The 20913-nt window shown below is 43.9% G+C and overlaps 1 protein-coding gene across 3 annotated transcripts in view; it reads left to right on the top strand.

Annotated features, from left to right (window-relative positions):
- The window catches only part of LOC101680917 (interleukin-36 gamma), a 58618-nt gene that overhangs the window by 12113 nt on the left and 25592 nt on the right, over window positions 1-20913 (top strand). Inside the window, exons 1-3 of one of the 3 annotated variants that reach the window (XM_004742408.3) lie at window positions 2416-3453; window positions 5401-5529; window positions 8056-8118. In XM_004742408.3, the coding sequence (XP_004742465.1) occupies window positions 5451-5529; window positions 8056-8118 (142 nt within the window). In that variant the 5' untranslated portion in view covers window positions 2416-3453; window positions 5401-5450. Of the gene's footprint in view, window positions 1-2415; window positions 3454-5400; window positions 5530-8055; window positions 8119-20913 lie in introns of those variants that run through there. The other 2 variants (XM_004742409.3, XM_004742410.3) reach the window with 2 other exon arrangements.

The raw sequence follows: 20913 nt of genomic DNA, 5'->3' as shown, positions 1-20913 counted from the left end.
ATTTGTACTCCAGACTCTGTGGGAAACTTTACCAACTGCATGCAGTGCTTAGGTAGTTTCTTTGCCTTTGGTCTTAAATTAAAGACTCCACTCATTTCCAATGTGACTTTAGGTCAGCACCTTTGGTTTCTTCCTCACTCCCTGCAGTGAGGTTATTTCATACCTTTTTACTATATTTAGGTTCTATTGTTACAGTCTGCATTCCAACCTGGGATTAAAAAAAATAAAGCTGAATAAATAAAATAAGTTCAATTAATTTAAATAACTTTATATTTAAATTTTATATTTAATACATTTCATTTTATATTCATATAAGTTTGTATCTTAAACCCCCCAAATATAAAAAAATATATAGTTTTTAGGGTGCCTGGGCCGCTCAGTCAGTTAAGTGTCTGCCAGGGTACTGGGATCAAGCCCTGCCCGTATCAGGTTCTTTGCTCTGTGTGTGTGTGTGTGTGTGTGTACACACGCACATATATGGTTTTTCAATCAGGGTCACCCAAACAATTACAACTTTTGAGCACACATTTTTAATATTTGATTTTTAAAAAAGTGGTTTATATCTGTGCTTTCCTACTGTTATATAATTAGAAATATTAACAGTTTCTATCTGTTTACCTGCAGTTTGCGGGGGTGGGGGCGGCCCTTTTAGAGGACAAGGGCCATACGTTCCCTGAAGTTTCCAAAAGCTCCTATGTGTGTGTTTGTAATGTAAGATGCATTTTCTGACAGGAAGAAATGTAATAAGTAATGACTGGCTTCCCAGTCTCACCCACAAAATCCCATTCAGTTACTTATTTATTTCCAGCCGTAATAGTGGCATTTTATTTATCTGACCCCATGGATAAGACTGTTATCTGGAAAAAAAGAAAATCCAAGTTCCACGTGAGTTCTTAAGATTGTCTCTTGACAGAGACTGAAGTTTTTTGAGGCAAATTGTAGGACAATAGGACCTGCAGAAGTATCTTGATACAGGCAGAGTACACACTGGAGCTTCTCTTCTGGTAATGATGAACTTGGCAATTCAGGAATGAAGGTGAAATGAGGTTATTTTCAGCTAAACACAGAGGGTGTTCACTACCATAAGATCAGCAGAAAAGGAAACTTTATTTTTTATTTTTATTTTTTAAAGATTTTATTTATTTATTTGACAGACAGGGATCACAAGTAGGCAGAGAGACAGGCAGAAAGAGAGGGAGGAAAGCAGGTTCCCCAATGTGGGGCTCGATCCCAGGACCCTGAGATCATGATCTGAGCCAAAGGCAGAGGCTTTAACCCACTGAGCCACCCAGGTGTCCCAGGAAAGGAAACTTTAGATAAGCACTATCCAATAGAACTTTTGAAGATGATAACAATGTTCTCTATATTTGCCATGTAGGAGCCTTTAGCTACTTGTGGCTAGTGAGCACTTGAAATGAGTCTCTAATGAGACCAAGGAACTGAATTTTAAATTTTGTTCTATTTTACTTACTTTATGCTTAAATAGCCACATGTGACTGGTAGCTACCCTATTAGACAGTGCAGCCTAAAATACATAATTCACATAAAAGGAAAATGATCCCAGATGAAAAGTATAGATATAAGAAGAAATGAAGAGTAAAGAAGTTACTAAATATATAGCCAAAAGTCAATTAACACTCATGTTATGAAATAATAATAATAGTATCTTAAAGTTTTGAGAGTATACGAAATTAAAATATATGACAGTAGAAGGCATATAAATAGGGTGAAGTTGAGGTAAATGGAGGAGTTCTGTCATTCTGGATTGTCTGGGAAGAGGATAATGTTATTCATTAACATAAGTCTTTATAATTTAAGGATACATGGGGGTATTTCTAGGATAAAGACTAAAAGAATAGAAAATAAGTGTAAAAGCATATAAATTTCAAACTAGTAGGGAGATAAATGGAATACCAAATAATGCAAAACCAAAAGAAAGCAAGAATGGGGAGAAGAAACAGAGTAGGAGTAAGAAATATGAAGCTCTGTAGCAGTGGTAGGTTTTCAAGACCAAATGCTCTGTGTCATGATTTTAATACATACATTTACTCATATTTTTACATTTCTGGAATTCGGAGGTGTATGATGGATTGTGGCATCGCGTGAGTCCTACCAGGTTGTGCTAACATGTCAGAGTTAGAGGGTTTTTTTGGTCATCAGTTGAGTTTTGTGGATCATTGTTTTTTTTTTTTTTTTTCTTTATCTTATTTTATTTTTTCAGTGTTCCAAGATTCATTGTTTATGCCCCACACCCAGTGCTCCATGCAATACGTGCCCTTCTTAATACCCACCACCAGGCTCACCCAACCTCCCCACTCCCTCCCCTCCAAAACCCTCAGTTTGTTTCTCAGAGTCCACAGTCTCTGAAGGTTCATCTCCCCCTTCGATTTCCCCCAACTCACATTTCCTTTCCTTCACCCGATGTCCTCCATGTTATTCCTTATGCTCCACAAGTAAGTGAAACCATGTGATAATTGACTCTCTCTGCTTGACACTGCCTTTTACAGTGGCAGCTGGGAGGCCAGCAGCCAGCCCCGGATCAGCACAGGATTAGGGGAGCTAAAGAATGCAGTGGGCTAGCCTAGGCCTGGCATGCTGAGAGCATACAGTGGATTGCTGTGGCGGTTGCCCTGGCTCTTGTGCCATTGCTGTTGGCCTTGCTGCCATGATCTTACCTGGTCATGTGGATTTTCCTCTGAATGAACCAGCTGTTACTGGATTTGTGAAGCACAACCATACTTGTTAACTGACAAGAGCAAATGCAATACAAAATAATAAAAAAGCAAGTAAATTGTCAACAGGCTGTAGGGAGAAGCTGGTTCTTGGTGGTCTTGAACAAGGAAGGTCCCTTGGGGATGTGTTGCATGTCACCACCAAAGAAGAGTGAACTTAGATGAGGTGGACAGGAGTGTCAGTGATATGCTGGCATGCTCCTTAAGGAGAGCGGAAAGGATATTTTTCTCTGGGATGTGGGACCCCACCTGGCTGAACTCTGGGACTGGAGTAAAGAACCAGCAGGAGAACAGAGACTTGGCTGCACCTCCCAGGCTCAGTGTCTGGCCTACACCCTGTGTCTCCCCTTTCCTTCTATTCATGTGTCTTTCCTATACCTTCACTGTCGGACTGGACTGGCAGCCACACAGCCTGTTTCAGGTGCCTTGAAATGTGTTCAGTGGATGTGGCACAGTTCCTGGCAGAGTGACACTACTCCCCAGGAATTTGTTTGTTCCCTCAGTATGGAAAATGGCAGGCAATGGATGATGACATAACGCCTAATAACCCAAGACGCTATTTATTACTGGGTAAAGGAATGCTGCTGTTACATTTGCATGCACACTCCCAAACCGATTCTTCAAAGTAAGGACCAGGCCTGGCCCCTCCACATCAGAGATCCCAAAGGGAGAAGACAAGCCGAGCTCCAGGAACCATAGCGCGTGGGGATCCCTGGCTCAGGTAAGGGGTACTGACTCGCGCTGAAGAGGCCAACTGACATAGATAGGGAAGCGGAGCAAGGTCTGGCCCTGCCTTGCTTTTTTTCCCAGAAGCATGACTCCTGTGGATTTCCTGAATCTCTAAATATTGTCTCTGATTCCTGCCCAGACCGCCTGCTCTCAGCCCCAAGAGCAGCCTGTTGTCTGCCAGGAGCACTTCTGCTGAGTGGCAAAGCATTGCTGGAGGGCTAGGCAGACACTGAGCTTTGGAGACCTGGAAACCTGGAAACGCTATCTATGATTTCCAGATTCTAGAGAAGACTGATTTCAGAATCTAGAAAGTACTGGGCTTCAGAAAAGAGATTTTGGAAGCCTCTGTATTTTGAGTGTTCTTAGGTGAAAAGAGATCTGCCTCAGACGGTTGAGTGCACTACTTCTCTGGAGAACTCTATGGAAGCCACCTGCGTTTATTTTGATGCTGGTGGCAAATTCCATAGCGGCTCAGGGACATCCCAAGTACCTCAGTCTGTAGGTATCATTCTGTCCTCCGTCAGGACCACCATTGTCTTCATGTATCTGGGTACCTACATTTATTTCTGCCACATTTTCTTATTCTGATACCATGTGGCTGCGAAATTCTCTGCCTTCTCAGATGCCACCAGTTCCCTGTGTCCCTTGATGTATGCCCAAACTGCAAAAGCAGTTGCACTTTGTAGATTTGTGGGAGAACTAAATAATAAGTGAAACTCAGATAGTGGCTATCCATGCCCTTAAAGATCTATCAGGATTCCATGCCTCTGAGAGCCACTCCCCTGTCTTTCAATTGTCTTTGCTGCTGAGTCCTGGAGCCCTCTCATGTCATTTTTAATTATTGCAAAAGCATCTAGTTCCCTTTGTCTCACTCCTAAGCCCTTCTCAAAGGATTGAGTTTCCACCCAGACTACCCATCTCTGCAAACTAAAAGTGGTGTGATCCTTGAGAATTCACTTACCTTCGGGTTTTTCATCTGTTAAATGAGAATAGCAATTCTTCCCTCACTTCACTTACTCTGATGTCCTGAAATAATGTTGGGGAAAGTTCTTTGTGAACTGAGTGAGATGTGCCCTGCAGAATTGAGGGGTGTTTGGAAATCTCTTTTGTCTAAGCCCTCGCAGTGAAGAGCTCCTGTGTTATCCTTCCCCAAGACATTAAGAGTTGAGCTTTCTGGGACCTTTGGAGGCTTAGTTTGCCATGACAAGAGGCTTCAAAGAAATTGACTTTCTTTGCAAAGATTAGACTATAGCAGAGGGTCAGCAAACTTTTCCTATAAATATTGGGACAGTCAGTATTGTGTGTGTGTGTGTGTGTGTGTGTGTGTGTGTGTGTGTTATGTTAGTCACCATACAGTACATCATTAGTTTTTGATGTAGTGTTCCATGATTCATTGTTTGAGTGTAACACCCAGTGCTCCATACAATCCGTGCCCTCCTTAATACCTATCTGGTGATGGCTATTAAGGACGGTCAGCATTTTATGCTTTGCTGACCAGATGATCTTTCAAATACTCATCTCTGCTGTTAAAGTCAGAAAGGAGCCATAAACAATGTATAAAAAAGGACATGGTTGTGTTCCAATAAAACTTTATTTAAAAAAATAGGCAGTGGGACAGATTTGACCTATCGGCTGTAGTTTGATAGCCCCAGAACTAGAGCAATAATACACTTTGAACTCTTGATTACATTTTTTATCAAATGTTGTCAAGATCCATAAAAATCACATCATGACCCACAGTTTGGAAACATTGTTTTGAAGAGCAAAAATCAAAGAAAGAGTGACAGAAGAAGCATGATCAAGTCGTACAAGGACTTCCTGGACACAGCAAACATTTCTTAGCAGAGAACAAGGCTGGTGGATAATCAGCACTAGGGAAGTCCAGCAAGGTTTCCTGGGGTTAGAAGTGCCATAACTGATCTCCTTCTTGTCTACTCAGGTCCTGCCTTTCATCCCAGGCCCTTGCTGAGTCATTTCATTGTGTTAAAAATGTCATTTTTGAAGGACTTCGGTGTGAAAACGGAGTCTGAAGACCTGGGAAGAGATGAGCCCCAGTGCTGCTCAGAAGGTAAGATTTTTGCAAACATGCATACCAGGGCCAAACATAACGCCTAAAGAAGGGCCTTGCAAGTTTGCGTGCAGATCTGTTTCTTCCTTTTGACTTGCATGATAAATGACCTTTGAGAACTTCCCTGGTAAATGAATTAGACAAGAGAAATCCTTGAAGGGAAAATGAAGCTTTGCCATGGGTGCCTAGGTATGTTAGGTAATAGGTAAACTGATCACCTTCACCCACAGATCTGGGGCTTTGAAGTCCTGACTGACCAACTGGATGGTTCTGGATCATCCAAATGCATTTCTGTCCTCCCAGCCTGCTCAAGCAGAGGTGAACGCCCTGCAGCAGAAGGGGTTGTCTGAGTCTGGGGTGGGAAAATGACACCAGCTTAGGGCTTCTGAGGGCCCACGGAGGAAGGCACTTGGGTGTTGGCTCAAGGGGAATGAAAAGAAGAGGCTTTTAACTCAAATGACTGTCTAATGCATGGAGTGTGAATGGGGCGGCCTATAACATGACGGAGGCCCAACCCCTGAGCCTTCAACTCATACGTGACAGTGTTCCCAAACTAAAAATAGGACATTTGTCTGGCAAATGTGGATCTGCCAACAGACAGATTTAGAACTAGCCCTGCTCCTGGAACATGGGTCATATGATGGCCACCGCACACATTCTGTCCCTTAGACATCAGGGAGTGCACACCAGGAAGGCATAAGCACTAGACATTATAATTTCCCAACCCTGGGGAACTCCAAATGGTGACATTGAGGCCATGTCCTAATTCTGCCTCTTTGTAGGGAGCATGTGTAGAAAGGGAAGAGTCTTCCTCTGATTCCAACACAGTTCTTGAGAAGCTCTGTCTGAACCTGGCCGGGGGCAGCTCCAACTTTCTCCATTCCTACTCACCAGGTCCAGTCCTCCTGCTTCTTAGAAGCAAAGATGGTCAGAGCTGGAGGGACAGACAGGGAAAATGAGGCTCAGAGTGGTGAGAGGCAGAATTGCCTCGATCAGCCATGTAGTTAGCAAGGCTAAGACTGGGTAGAGCCTTCATACCAGAGCACAAGTTTTTTTTTTTTAATTTTTTATTTCTTTTCAGAATAACAGTATTCATTGTTTTTGCACTGCACCCAATGCTCCATGCAATCCGTGCCCTTTCTAATACTACCACCTGGTTCCCCCAACCTCCCACCCCCCGCCCCTTCAAAACCCTCAGATTGTTTGTCAGAGTCCATAGTCTCTCATGGTTCACCTCCCCTTCCAATTTCCCTCAACTCCCTTCTCCTCTCCATCTCCCCTTGTCCTCCATGCGATTTGTTATGCTCCACAAATAAGTGAAACCATATGATAATTGACTCTCTCTGCTTGACTTATTTCACTCAGCATAATCTCTTCCAGTCCCGTCCATTTGCTACAAAAGTTGGATATTCATCCTTTCTGATGGAGGCATAATACTCCATAGTGTGTATGGACCACATCTTCCTTATCCATTCGTCCGTTGAAGGGCATCTTGGTTCTTTCCACAGTTTGGCGACCATGGCCATTGCTGCTATGAACATTGGGGTACAGATGGCCCTTCTTTTCACTACATCTGTATCTTTGGGGTAAATACCCAGGAGTGCAATGGCATGGTCATAGGGAAACTCTATTTTTAATTTCTTGAGGAATCTCCACACTGTTTTCCAAAGAGGCTGCACCAATCTGCATTCCCACCAACAGTGTAAGAGGGTTCCCCTTTCTCCACATCGTCTCCAACACGTTGTTTCCTGTCTTGCTAATTTTGGCCATTCTAACTGGTGTAAGGTGGTATCTCAATGTGAATCTCCCTGATGGCTAGTGATGATGAACATTTTTTCATGTGTCTGACAGCCATTTGTTTATCTTCATTGAAGAAGTGAAGATATGAACAGAGCACAAGTTTTGAGTTTTCTTATTCCCTAAGTGCTATGTGCTCTCAATGTGCAAAGTTTGTTTGGATTATGGCCAGGGATTTGATGCAGGCAGTTATCAAACTTAATGTTTTATCAGGTAGAAGTCTCCAGATAAGTCTCAGATTAATGTGGGCAATGTATACTATACCCCTGAATTAATGCAATGCATGTATTTGTTGCAAGTAAGGAAGTTCTGCATTCAGAAACCAAGTTAGCTCTATTTCATTTCCATTTCCACCATTTTTGACCAGTAAAGTTTTGTTTTATTTATTTATTTTTCTTAGAGAGAGAGAGAGACAGAGACAGAGGTTGGAGGAAGGGCCAATGGAAAAGGGAAAGAGAGAATCTTAGGCAGGTTTCATGGTCAGCGCAGAGCCTGACATGGGGCTCTATCTCACAACCTTGAGTTCATGACCTGAGCTGAAATCAGGCTTAACTGACTGAGTCAGCCAGGCACCCCCAGGAAAGGTATTTTTTATGTCATTACTGCCTCTCTGCTTTAGTGTTTCTCAAAACATACAAAAAAGAAGTAAAACATTAAATGGGCCCTGATGTTCCTAAATCCCTGGAAAATCTCAATTGTATGTGCTAACCTCACTGTCTCTGATTCCAGACTTCACCAGAAGCCTCTCGGAGCCAAACATGAACCTCCCCACAATGAGTTCTCCCTATTCACGTAAGGCCCCAGGTTGAACTGATGAGGGTGGAGATTTGTGAGAGTGGGGATGAGGGTGACACCACTATGTTCTCTTTGGGGAGTCAGAGGATCAGAGACGGGGCGATACCTAAAGATACTGTGATGAGGCTAAGGCTTTTCCTTTGTGGAAGTGAATCTCAGGAGGGTCAGTAAGAAAGATGAACCCTGGGTGGGCCTCTGCCTTTCCAGAGAGGCGAGGTAACACATATCTGCCAAATGGCACAGGAGAAGAAAGGTTATGAGCCTGGGAACCTTCCATGTCCTTCTTCTGACCTTTGCCATGCCGCTAGCTGGCAATGCTGACCTCCTCACATAATTTATGAAAAACAGGAACTTGGCCAGCAGAGGGCGCACAGGAAGCTCACACAGCTAGTGCCTTGGCAGCCCTCACAGATCTAGAACTTTCTCACAGGTTACTAGATAGTCTCCTGATGATCTTAAGAAAATTCAAGTGCAGCAAATGAGGGCAACTGCCCCAAGTGACACAGGTAGAAAAGCACTGTAACATCTGTCTGCCCAAGTCAGGTTTAAGGCTCCCTGTCACCACCCCTGCAAAGGCAGAGTCTGGAGACCTCAGCCTGAGTCCCAGGTCTACAGCAGGCTTCCTTCCTCTCTCGTAAACCGGCAGTTACACACTGCGGTGCTCTGTGAGGGAGGTCGCGTCAGGCACTATGGCTGCTGCCGTTGCGGCTCCCACTGTTGTTTGGGTGTGGACTCCCTAGAGAAAATAATTACCAGCATGTGAAAGCCACTTACACCTCTGCTGTGGCTTTTGGAAGAAACTCTGAAGAACACATATGACGTCAGGAATGATGTGATGTGAACTGATCCCACTAAGAGGATACCACGGGAGCCTCAGGGCACCATGATGGGAGGCCCAAGTCAGCGTGACAGGAGGGAAACCGAAGTAAAAGAAGGACAGGTTCCAGAAATATTCAAGAGGCCAATGACCCAATGCAGTGATGGAAATGCAACTTACAGAGCATGTGTAGGTGTCTCCCCAGACCAATCAGAATCTCAGGGCTGTGGGGCCCAGGCATTCGTGAACCTAAACTGTCACCCATTAGGGGATTTCCAGTGTATGGTGCTTTGCTCCTAGATCCTTCCTGCCTTATTTCTCACCCCTTCCTTATTTCTCTTCCACTGGCCCTGCAGTGCAAGGAGCTGTCCCGCCCCAGGCATTGCTGATGGCATGTTGCCCCCAGTGATAGGATACAGGAAAGAGGGTTAAGAAGACTAAAGAATAACATGTTCTGGGTCTTTTCTATGGCTCAGATACCTGGCTAAATGTTATTCATTTGAGTAAGCATTTTGATCTTCCCAACACGCCTGCCAGGTAGGTGCTATTATTAGCCCCTTTTCACCGATAAGAAGATTTAGAGAGATTTACTAGCATTTCCTAGGTCCTAAATCAGTAAGTGATGGGACTTTGGATTGAACCTATCTTTGAAAATGGATAATCCATGTTAAATTGCTTGTTCAGAGCAAGGCAGAAAATCTGGGTGGGAGAAATCTTCAGTGGGCTGTGATGTTTGAGGTCATAGGCAGGTGGAGGCTTGGGGCTGGGACTCTCACCTGTGGGCTAGAAAGGATTGCTTATAAAAGGGCAGTCTCAGGGAATTTAATCTGTAGCAAGAACAGGAGCACCCCAAACAGAGATTCATTTCACAGTTGGCCACTCCTGCTCCCATTCAAGATCCTGGGGCAGGGTGAGGCAGATGAAGGCAAGAGCTAGGCTATCATGGGGATAGAAGAAGACCTCTATCCATCTTGTACTCTGCTTGGCATTGAGTTACCTGTACAGAGATGACAGCTTTAGGAGTGGTATACTCTAAGCATTTTGGATCCCAGTTACCCCAACCAATTAAACAAAACTGAGGATCTACATCTTTGAAATGTGGGCGTTATACATTATGAAACTTGCACAAAATTAGAAAATTCAGAAGGACTAAATAAAATAGAACCGACATTTAGTGGTTCCTTCCCACATTCCAGTGGACTGTCTGGTTTACCCCACCATCACGCTCCACCCCCGTCCCCACAGACACGCACCTAGCGATGTGCTGGCAAATGTTTGACAACCAGTTCTCTGGAAATGGCGGAGTGGGAGGGAGCTCTGATATGTAGCTCTTGCCAGTTTTCATGGTGTGATGATTCCCAGCATGGCTGACTTTAGACTGCCAACATGAAGTCACTGAGCATGGATTTGGGAAGAGATGCTAGCCGTTGGCTCTTGCAAGCTGATAAAAGCTTGTTCCAGCACACCACTGCAGCCACTTTTCAGATCTTCATTTTAGAGCAAGAACTGGTTGACAAAATGTAGCCTGTGGGCAAAAATCCAGCTCACAACCTGTTTCATGTAGTTTGCTAACATAGTCATGCTCATTGGTCATCTATGGCTGCCTTCAAACTATAACCATAGAGCATGTGGTTTCTTGATCCACAAAGCCTGGAATATTTACAACACATCCCTTAACAGAAAGTTTGCCAACTCCTGCTGTAGAGGGTAGGAGACCAGAGACTCTTGGCAGCCTCTAGACTTTTACCCTTGAGTCAATCTGGTACTTGAAGTACAATTTCCATTAAACGGCTACAATGCATAATGGTCACAAAAGTCTACACTATTTTACTCCACAAAAGTAACCTTAGCTGTTTTAGTGGTTTCGTTTGTTTGTTTTTACTTAGCTTAGTTTGTCTTGGCAATTTTCAGTAGGAAAATGCATTCTAGATTCCACCTAACCAAGACACCCAGTGTTACTTCCCCACAGCCCTCTTGCAGAAGGAGGTTTGTCAGGGCGGTTCCACACAGAAGCTCAAGGAAGGATCAGAGGTCAGTTGGCCCAAGGCAGCAGGACAGGCTAGGCTATCTTTGCAGAGTGTGCGGGAGGGACCGTTTGGCAGTCCCTCATGGTGATTTCTGGTGTTTGAGGTAATTGTCATAATGCATTGGGTGATTGTCACATCAGTAATCAACATAATGCTGTGAGGAGGGCAGGGTGAGGATTATTATGCTCATTTTATAGATGAGTAAACAGACTCAGAGACCAGTAACTTGACCAGTCACCCAGATTGTAAGTGGCAGACTTCCAGATGTTCTGACTCCTAGTACAGAGCGATTTGCCCTGTCCCTGAGGGCTAAAAAGTGACTCTGCTTAGGAATCAGCTGGGAAGGGACACCTGGGTGGCTCATTTGGTTGGATGTCTGCCTTTAGCTCAGGTCATGATCCCAGGGTCATGGGACCGAGTCCTGCATTGGGCTCCCTGCTCAGCGGGGAGCCTGCTTCTCCCTCTGCTTGCCGCTCCCCCTGCTTGTGCTATCTCTCTCTCTCTCTGACAAATCAATAAATAAAATATAATCTCTTAAAAAAAAAAAAGAAAAAAGAATCACCTGGGAAGCTTCTGATGAATCTTTAGGGTATTGGGCTATGTGAAAAAAAGACAGAGAAAGAGAAATACTGTATGTTATCTTTTTTTATGTTGAATCTAAAAAAGCTAAACTCAGAGAGACAATGTAGACTGGTGGTTACCAGGGGCTGGGGGCAGGGGAAATGGGGAGATATTTGTCAAAGGATACAAACTTCCAGTTATAAGATTAACAAATTCTGGGGATCTGATGCACGGCATGGTGATTCTAGCTGATAATACTGTTCTGTATACTTGGAAGTTGCTAAAAGAGTGTATTTTAAATGTTCTCACCACACAAAATAATTATGTGATGGTATGGAGGCATTAGCTAATGCTATGTGATAATCATTGTGGGGTATATAAATGCATTAAAACCAACAGGTTGTATGCCTGAAGCTTATTTATATGTCAATCATATCTCAATAAAGCTGGAAAAAAATACAGATTCTCAGGGTTCACTCCTGAGATTCTGATCTAGGCATTCTGAGATATAACTCAGGAATCTAGCTCCCTTGTTAAAAAGCCTTAAGTAATTCTGATTCAAGTATTTCTTTCTGGTCCACACTTTGAGAAACACTGCTTCCTTTCATATATTTCATTAGAAAATAGTAATGGGCTTTTGTGATTGAGAACCATTTCTGAGTGAGTGGGTGCCAGCAGCCAACTGCACTAGCATTCAATCTGGGCTGAAACATGCGTCCCTAGGGATTGTACCACTTCAGGGGACATGAGCCTGAACCATGGAGAAAATCCACTGCATGGCTCATCTGGTGACTGTGCACAGTTCCCAGCAGCAAAGTGCCCAGTAGAAGACAGTGACTGAGAGATGCTTACTTGCACAGAGCTTGCATAGTGTGGGTTGGCCTGCTGAGCTCCCTGCTAGCTGATTCACTCATTACAGAAAGGTTTGTGCCAGGTTCTGTGTTAGGTGACAAGGAGGAAAGGCTGAGCAGACTCAGATGCAGACTCTTTCCTCGAGTAGCTCATGGTCTGGTGGGGAGATAGACATTAATCACACCAACAGCAAGTATGAATGGAGAAGTGGTACCCAGTGCATGATGGGCATGGGTTGTAACCCAATCAGGAAATCAAAAGGGCTTTTTTTTTTTTATTTAAGATTTTATGTATTTATTTGACAGAGAGAAAAATCACAAGTAGGCAGAGAGGCAGGCAGAGAGAGAGGGTGAAGCAGGCTCCTTGCTGAGCAAAGAGCCTGATTGGGGCATGATCCCAGGACCCTGAGACCATGACTTGAGCCGAAGGCAGAGGCTTAACCCACTAAGCCATGCAGGCGCCCCTCAGAAGGGCTTCTTTGGGGAAGAGACACTTGAGCAAGGTCACAAGAAAGAGTAGGTATTGGCTCAAGGTCTGTTTAGGTTCTGGACAAGGTTAGTCTAGGCTCTGCTGTCTGTCTGTGAGTGGTCCTAATGAGTTTCCTTTATAGATACGAAAGAAAGCAAAGGTGGAGAAAAGGGAGAGACATGCACAGGATGGAGCCACCTGCATCTCCTTATCCAGCAGGAATGGTTTACCACACCCCAAGCTGTGGTACCTTGATACACCATTGATATGCCTTTGGGCACCTCCTTTCTTATGGTGGCCCAAAGGGAAAGGACAGTGCTGTAAAGGCCCAGGGAGCTCCTGCCACCCACCCTTCTTCTACTGTATCTCCTGACATGCATAAAACCCATTTCCTGACCTGACAAGGAAAACAAGTGGTGCTGGAAGGGCAATGAATAAAAATGGGCCTTGGGCACAGCCACTGCACGGGACAGCCACTGCACGGGCACAGCCACTGCACGGGACAACCCTTGGAAATTTGGAAAGAGAAAACTGCTCTATTCTTTACATAACCCCAAAGCAGATCCTGGCCCCTGATCCACTTTCTGAAACTGTGGTCATGCCCACATATTATTGAAGGCTGCAGAGGAGAGAAAAGGAAAGGTAAATTTCAAAATGTTGGTGTGTGCTAATTACTTCCTGGCTCGGTCAGCAAAATCCTTCAAGAGAAGCATAGATTCAGACCAGTTCTCACCAGATGGCAAGCAAAGATGGAGGGAAGCACTGCTTTGCTAAGGAAGGGGCTGGTCTGCAGCCTGCAGTCTAAGTTCACTGCAAATCCACCCCCCTCTTTTTTTTTTTTTTACCTCTGCAGGACTAGGAAAGCCAACTGCTTATGTATGGGCCATGGAAGCTGCAAAGTGGCAGGCTTACATAGTAGATAAGATTGGGGACCTGCATCTTTATCAAGCATGGTCCTTCAAGAATAAATATATATTTATTGCAATATATCAGACATGGTCCCTTCAGAGTTAGGTCCAGTCAATTTGCCAGCTGGTGTCAGACTAAGGATATTAATGTTCTCATCTGAACCTGTTCTCAGTGATTTCAAGGCAGCATAATGAAGTTGAGGGACCCCTTACAACACACATCAAGGGCTAAATGCCACTGCCAAACAAGAACTGTCAGTTGCTAGAGCTTCCAAAATGAAAGTAAATGCAAACAAAATGCATTAAAATTAGTTAAGTACTTACATAATCATATAAAATGGAGAATGCTTGAAAACTTTGCAACCAAAAATTAATTTTGATTATATATTCCTTTTGGGGTGTATTCAAAGTAAAAAGCAACTGAATTGTTAAATCTTACTATTCATCCAATCACTTTAACTTTAGATATTCGTCATGTTGTTTGGGACTCTAGAGCAGCAGATAAATCAAGTGAGTAAGCTAATTTTGTAAATATCAAGATTTTCAATTAGAAAATAATTGTGTAGCTCACTGAATTATAAGAAAAAGGCACAGTATTTCAGTGAACTGTTGGCTTAATCTTAAGATGACTCAAACAGGGCTTGCCTTTCTTTATTATTATTATTATTATTATTTTAAAAGATTTTATTTACTTATTTGGCAGAGAGAGAGAGAGATCACAAGTAGGCAGAGAGGCAGGCAGAAAGAGAGGGGGAAGCGGACTCCTTGCTGAGCAGAGCGCCATCCCAGGACCCTGAGATCTTGCCCTGAGCCTAAGGCAGAGGCTTTAACCCATGAGCCATCCAGGCAACCCTTTTTTAAAATTATTAACATATAGTGTATTATTTGCCCCAGGGGTACAGGTCTGTGAATCATCAGGCTTACACATTTCTGTAAGTGCTTAATCATCAGGCTTACAGTACTCACCATAGCACATACCTTCCCCAATGTCCATAACCCAGCCAACCTATCCCTACACACCACCTCCCCAAACCCGGGCTCGCCTTTCTAAAGGGTACGAGGGTAAAGACCAACAACGGAACAAAAGGAGGCACCAACTTCCAGACCCCACATTTTTACCAGGCTTTCCCAGTACAGATGACAATTTCTGAGTGGGTGAGGATCCCCTAGACTTTAAGCGTTGAATCTGTTATATATGCAACCTAGAAATAAAACTGATACTCACCTCCAACATCCCTTGCCCCTAAATTTGTACCTGACTCCTGGTCCTTATTCTTATTGCCTGCATGGCCACCACCGACAACAGCACTTTAGTATCAGGAACTTGCTTTGCTTTGGACCTAAACGCAGATACTTCACGAGGGCCCTGCTCTCTGCCTTCAGGCTTCCTAGAAGAAGCAGCTTCTCCTGATTCTTTGTTACTGGTTCCTCCCACCTGTTCACAGCTGCTGCCCCCTCCTCCTCCGCTGGGGACTGATGGACAGGGATTTGCTGTACCTCTTGGGCCCCAGACCCCACTGAACCTCTCTCAGTGTACCCACAGCTGGATCAGTGTCCCCAGAATTCACCATGCACACGCATCCCTTACTATAGAGCTTTTGCATCCTCCTCCTGGAGGCACAATAACCAGTATAGCCTGGCTGTATCTTGAGAAACAGAAGCACCCGGGTGAGGCTGGGCATGTTTAGGAAAGCAACAAACCCACAGGCCCTGAGATCATCACTTCCCAGAAATTTATTTCCCTAGAACTTTATAATTAACCACACTCTACCTTTTTTTAAAAAATATTTTATTTGAGAGAGAGAGCAAGAGAGAGATTGAGAGAGCAAGCGCGAGAGCGCACGCGCACAAGCAGAGGGAGCAGCAGAGGGAGAGGGGAAAGCAGAGGGAGAGGGAGAAGCAAGTTCCCTCAGAGCAGGGATCCCAATGCAGGGCCCGATCCCAGGATACTGGGATCATGACCTGAGCTCAAGGCAGACACTAAACTGACTGAGCCACCCAGGCTCCCCCACATGCTATTTCTTGTAGCCCAAATAACATACACTTTAAAGGGACAGACGACACTGAAAACAATGCCCATATGCTTGTAGGGTGAAGACAGCATGGTACAGGGAGAAGATAGGTTCTTATTTGCTATTCTTTATTGAAATACACAAATGTTGGGCACCCAGTTGGCTCATTTGGTTAAGCGTCTGCCTTCAGCTCATGTCATGATCCCAGGGTCCTGGGATAGAGTCCCGCATCTCATCGGGATTGCTAGGAACCTGCTTCTCTCTCTCCCTCTGCTATTCCCCCTGCTTGTGCTCTCTCCCCTGCCTCGAATAAATAAATAAATAAAATATTTTTAAAAAGCAAAAAGAAACACATAAATGTTGATACAAAATGAATAAACCTTTTAGAATCTCAAAAAGAGGGCGCCTGGGTGGCTCAGTGGGTTAGGCCGCTGCCTTTGGCTCAGGTCATGATCTCAGGGTCCTGGGATTGAGTCCCACATTGGGCACTCTGCTTAGCAGGGATCCTGCTTCCCTTCCTCTCTCTCTGCCTACTTGTGATCTCTGTCTGTCAAATAAATAAATAAAACCTTTTAAAAAAAAGAATCTCAAAAAGAAAGAAAGAATTTTATTTGAGCCCAAGATAGATGTCTGGGAAACATGCTCTTCACAGGGAAGAAAGTGCTCCAGAGAAAGTTTTTATGGTTATATACCTTTTTACAACTTGTAAGTGCTCAAAAGACAATAGATTATGATTTAAGCATGAATCACAGATTTTAATGTCAAGGAATGCAGGGAGTAAGAGCATTGATTGAGATCTTAAGGACAAGATGGTTTCCTTCAGGCTACCCATTCACAAAGGTGTACAATGTGTGCTCAGTGAGCCATAAATCAGGACTTTTGTTTAAACAAAGTTTATGTATGGTCATACAGAAAGAAATCTAAAATGGCTTTTAGAGAAGACCTCAATCATGAAGACCACTCAGATAAGAACAAACAGGAGCTATTTATTCAGAGTTTGCTCTAGCAAAGGAGTCAGCCACCATCACTTGCATTTGACGGTGATTCAAAGGCAGGCAGAGGAGTGGGTAAGCTGATGGTGAAGAAGGGGAAAGGGCTTCGAGTGTGACTGACCAGAGTTGGTGTGGGAAGCTGGAGGTGGGTCATCCCATGAGCTTGGTTTGAAGGGCATAGTTGGCTTTCTCTGGTTGGTCCTGAGTTAGAAGTGGAGACAAAAATAGAAAAGCTGGCAGTCATTGAACACATCCTGATTCCGGGCCAATTGCTGTAGAGCTGAGGGTTAGAGTTCTGTTGTCAAAGAGGGTCTGTCCACTCCCATTTGCATATTGTCTCCTAATGTATTGAGAGTCACACTGGTGTTTTGAAATCTGAATTGAACTTTTTTTTTCTTTTCCTTGATCTTTCCTTACTCCCATAGTTTTTCTGTGTATTTAGAGGTATAGAGGAAGTACTTGGAATTTGCAGCTGACTCCAAAGTGAAACAGGAACCAACCTATTCCTTGAGGGAGATGAATGGATCCTCATTGTGCAGTGAGTTCGGTTCTTTGATGTTCTTGTTCGGAAATGCAAAAGAGAATTTATCAGGTAGTCGGGCTACTTTGTGAAGGGAAGAAGGAAAGATCAGGCAGTCTTTGCTGAAGTTTGGGTTTTCAGCCTTAGCATTCAGGCTTCCCATTTCCCTGAACTGGGAGGACAGGGGACATTTCTTTCTTTCTTTCTTTCTTTCTTTTTTTTTTTTTAATATTTTATTTATTTATTTGTCAGAGTGAGAGAGCACACAAGCACAAGCAAGGGGAGAGGCAGACAGAGGGGGAAGCAGACTCCCCACTGATGTGAGGCTCCATCCCAGGACCCTGGGATTAAGACCCAAGTCGAAGGCAGACGCTGAGCCGACTGAGCCACCCAGGCATCAGGACAGGGAACATTTCTTTCCCAATCTCTTACTTTCAGTTCCATGAGAGATGTTTTGGCTCTTTGACTCTATCATAGGAGGGACAGAGTTCTCCTTTAGAGACAGCCAAAAAGTAAGATTTTTCTTGATAATAGCTTTTCTGTAGTGTGAAGTTGACACATAAAAGGTGTCTGGGAAAAGTCAAAACACGGTCAGCTCTTGTGGTGAAAAATGATCTTTTTTTCTTTTGACATTTCTGGTACAACACCCTCTTTCGTCATCAAATTCTCATAAGTGAGTTGGCCTAGGAGCCGAGAACATCTTGATTCTTGGAATTTCCCTCTCCCTGTGCCTCTAGCTCTTTCTCCCTTCCAACGCTTTCAGATAAACTTCTTTTAGATCCAGGACGTCCTTGGGCCCATCTCCTTTCATTGCTACCCACCACCCCCGTTCTTTGAGGCTGCTCCTCAAGAGGCAGCCCTTTGCCCATTCCAGAGAAAAGAGGGGCTGAAGGCCCCATCGGGAGAGGGGCTTTTATACAGGCCGGGTGGGAAGTGAGAGAACGAGAACATAAATTCATAAATAAATCATTCATAAATTCATACATCATAAATCATAAATAAAGCAAAGGGGAGAGTCACCTGGGGTTGTGGTGCTTTTGTCTGGAAATTCTTTGAGAACCTTGCCTTCTAGAACCAGAACTTGCTGGGTTTTGGGTCTCGAATAGTGTATGTATCTAAGGTTATGGATTGGTTTTTACTCCTGAAAAACGGTACCAGAGATTATGAACAATGAACATGCCTCAGTTCACCAGCCTTGGGTTCCTACTTTGCCCACTGAACTCAGGCAATATGTGCTCCTCTCATTAGTTTTTCACTCCAACCCATTAATCCATCCATTCATAGAGGAACTTTGGTAACTAACCACACCACTCTGGAATCAGACCGAGTTGGGGCCAAAACCCTGTCAGTCATTTACAATCTGAACAAGTTACTAAGCTTCACCAATTTCATTTTGCTCATCAGTAAAATGAGGATAATGAAAACTAGCTTACATAGAATTGGTGTGTGGGGATTCAATGAAAGTTAATTATTATTAGTAGTATTGATAACATCCAATGGAAGTTCATCATTGTTATTAGTGGTAGTTGTGTTGATAATATCCAATGGAAGTTTGTCATTATTATTATTATTAGTAGTAGTAGTAGTAGTAGTAGTAATAGTAGTAGTAGTAATGGTAGTAGTATTGATAACACTTTCTTCTTCACCCCCTTACTGGTGGGCCCATGACATCAGCAGTGCCCAGGTGGCACAGATCTCTGAAGTATCGTGCACCAGCTGGGCCGATAGTGAGGACAGTGAGAGGGTGAGGATGACAGGGGAGGCAGGAAGCACCAGGAGCAGCAGCGCTGTGTCAGAAGGGGATGGAGATGGCAGGAGTCTTAAGAAGAGTGCAGAGGGGTTGTACTTGCCCTTGTGGAGCCTGTCTGAGTGGGCAGGGCCAGCTGCATCAGTGGCTAGGGATCTGGATGACCATGGGCAGGGGTGGGGTGGGGTGTAGGGGATTCAGTTGGTCAGCCCTGCTTATGGGGGTTAAGGGTATGGGACAATTCTAGACAGGGAACTTGTCCCTATGCCATCTTTTATAGGGATGACCAAACATTTGTGACTGAATTCAGGTTTTGGATGGAGGAGGGTATGAGCCCACATACAGGACTGATGACTGAGTCTACATAGAACAACAGATATAAAATGTGATTGATGCGATAGATTAGCATTTATACTATAACTATGTACAAACATAAACAAATGCAACAGTTTTGTTTCTGACTCCCTAAACATGATACCTTTAGAGGGAATCTACGGTTTGTACCCTCTTCTGTGTTACCCACTGATCATAGGATCACCTGAGGAAATTTAAAATTATAGATTTGGGTCCCATCCCCAGTGACTGACTTAACTGATGTGGGGTGGTACCCAGACATTGGTATTTTTTGAAAGCTCCCAAGTGATTTTAATGTATGGCCTGGGTGAAGAGTCATTGTGCTATAGTGTTGGGCTCCTAATTGGAAACAGTTTGCACCATGAAGCAATACAGTTTGATAACAGTTAAGCTCCCTGCCTAGATTTTCTGATACAAGATGAGTCATGTTTACAGGTTTGTATCAGGAGAACTACTTTCTTGTTCTTGTGTTTTTTCTTCTACTCTTCTAACTCCAGAGTCCTTTGGAAATCTCAATGGGTGATGAATCTAGAAATTTAATCTCTTAGCTACTGTAGAGAGTTAAGTGTTAGCATTTCTGCCAGATATAGTTGGGACTGGTAGGAAAACAGTACCCAGAAATCCTTTTCTATCCCATCAACTTCAGCCCCCATTTGATCAGATAGAGTCCTTGCTACAAGGTTTTCTTACCTTTCTAGGACATTTGGAGGTCACACTTATCCCAATTGTTAGTTTAGAACCATGGTTCCCAAAGTGTGAGCCAAGGGGTCCCCGGGTGCCTCACCATACTCATAGAGGTTCCATGGGTTATTTTTAAATTTTTAAGGAAAACACAGACATCTGTCAGACCCATAAAAGCCACTATCATTAAGTTGTTTCAACCTGACTACTTAATAAACAGACCTGACAGGCACTCCTATCTTAGAGGCTCTGTGAAGAAATTCCTGAGACACTAAGGGCACAGTGAGTTGAGAAAGTTTGGGAACCTGTGACTTACAAGTTGAAGGTGACATGTCTTGGGAAGAGTACCGCCTCGGGATTAGTATATCCTTTTGACAGTGTACTTAGTTGTGGGATGAAATCACATCGAATGGGACTGAGATGTGCTAGGAAACCCTACCATATCTATTTGCCTGATAAAGAAGGAACACTCTGGGGGTACTTGGGTAGCACAGCTGGCTAAGTGTCCCACTCTTGGTTTCAGCTCAGGTCTTGATCTCAGGGTCCTGAGGTCAACCCCACCTGGGGCTCCACCTAGAGTGGAGTCTGCTTGAGATTCTTTCTCCCTCTGCCCTTCCCCACCATGCAGTCCCCCCACCCCAAATAAATAAATAAATAAATTGTAAACAAAATGAAACAAAACAAAAACAAAGGAAGGAACACTCTGATGCTTCCACAAGCAGCCAGGGAAGGATAAGGCATGGGGTCTGAGAATAGGGAGAAGCTGAAGGAAATGCAAGGAAAGGAAGGCCTGGGAGGTGGGACTAGAAGAGTAAGGTGGTCTCTGAGAAGTTCTGAGAGCAGCATCACTGAC

Source organism: Mustela putorius, unplaced genomic scaffold (assembly GCF_011764305.1).
Source record: "Mustela putorius furo isolate JIRA1106 unplaced genomic scaffold, ASM1176430v1.1 tig00000281_pilon_pilon_pilon, whole genome shotgun sequence".
Classification (NCBI taxonomy): domain Eukaryota; kingdom Metazoa; phylum Chordata; class Mammalia; order Carnivora; family Mustelidae; genus Mustela; species Mustela putorius.
Note: the sequence above shows the minus strand (reverse complement) of the source record. Positions and strands in the feature narration are given on the sequence as shown.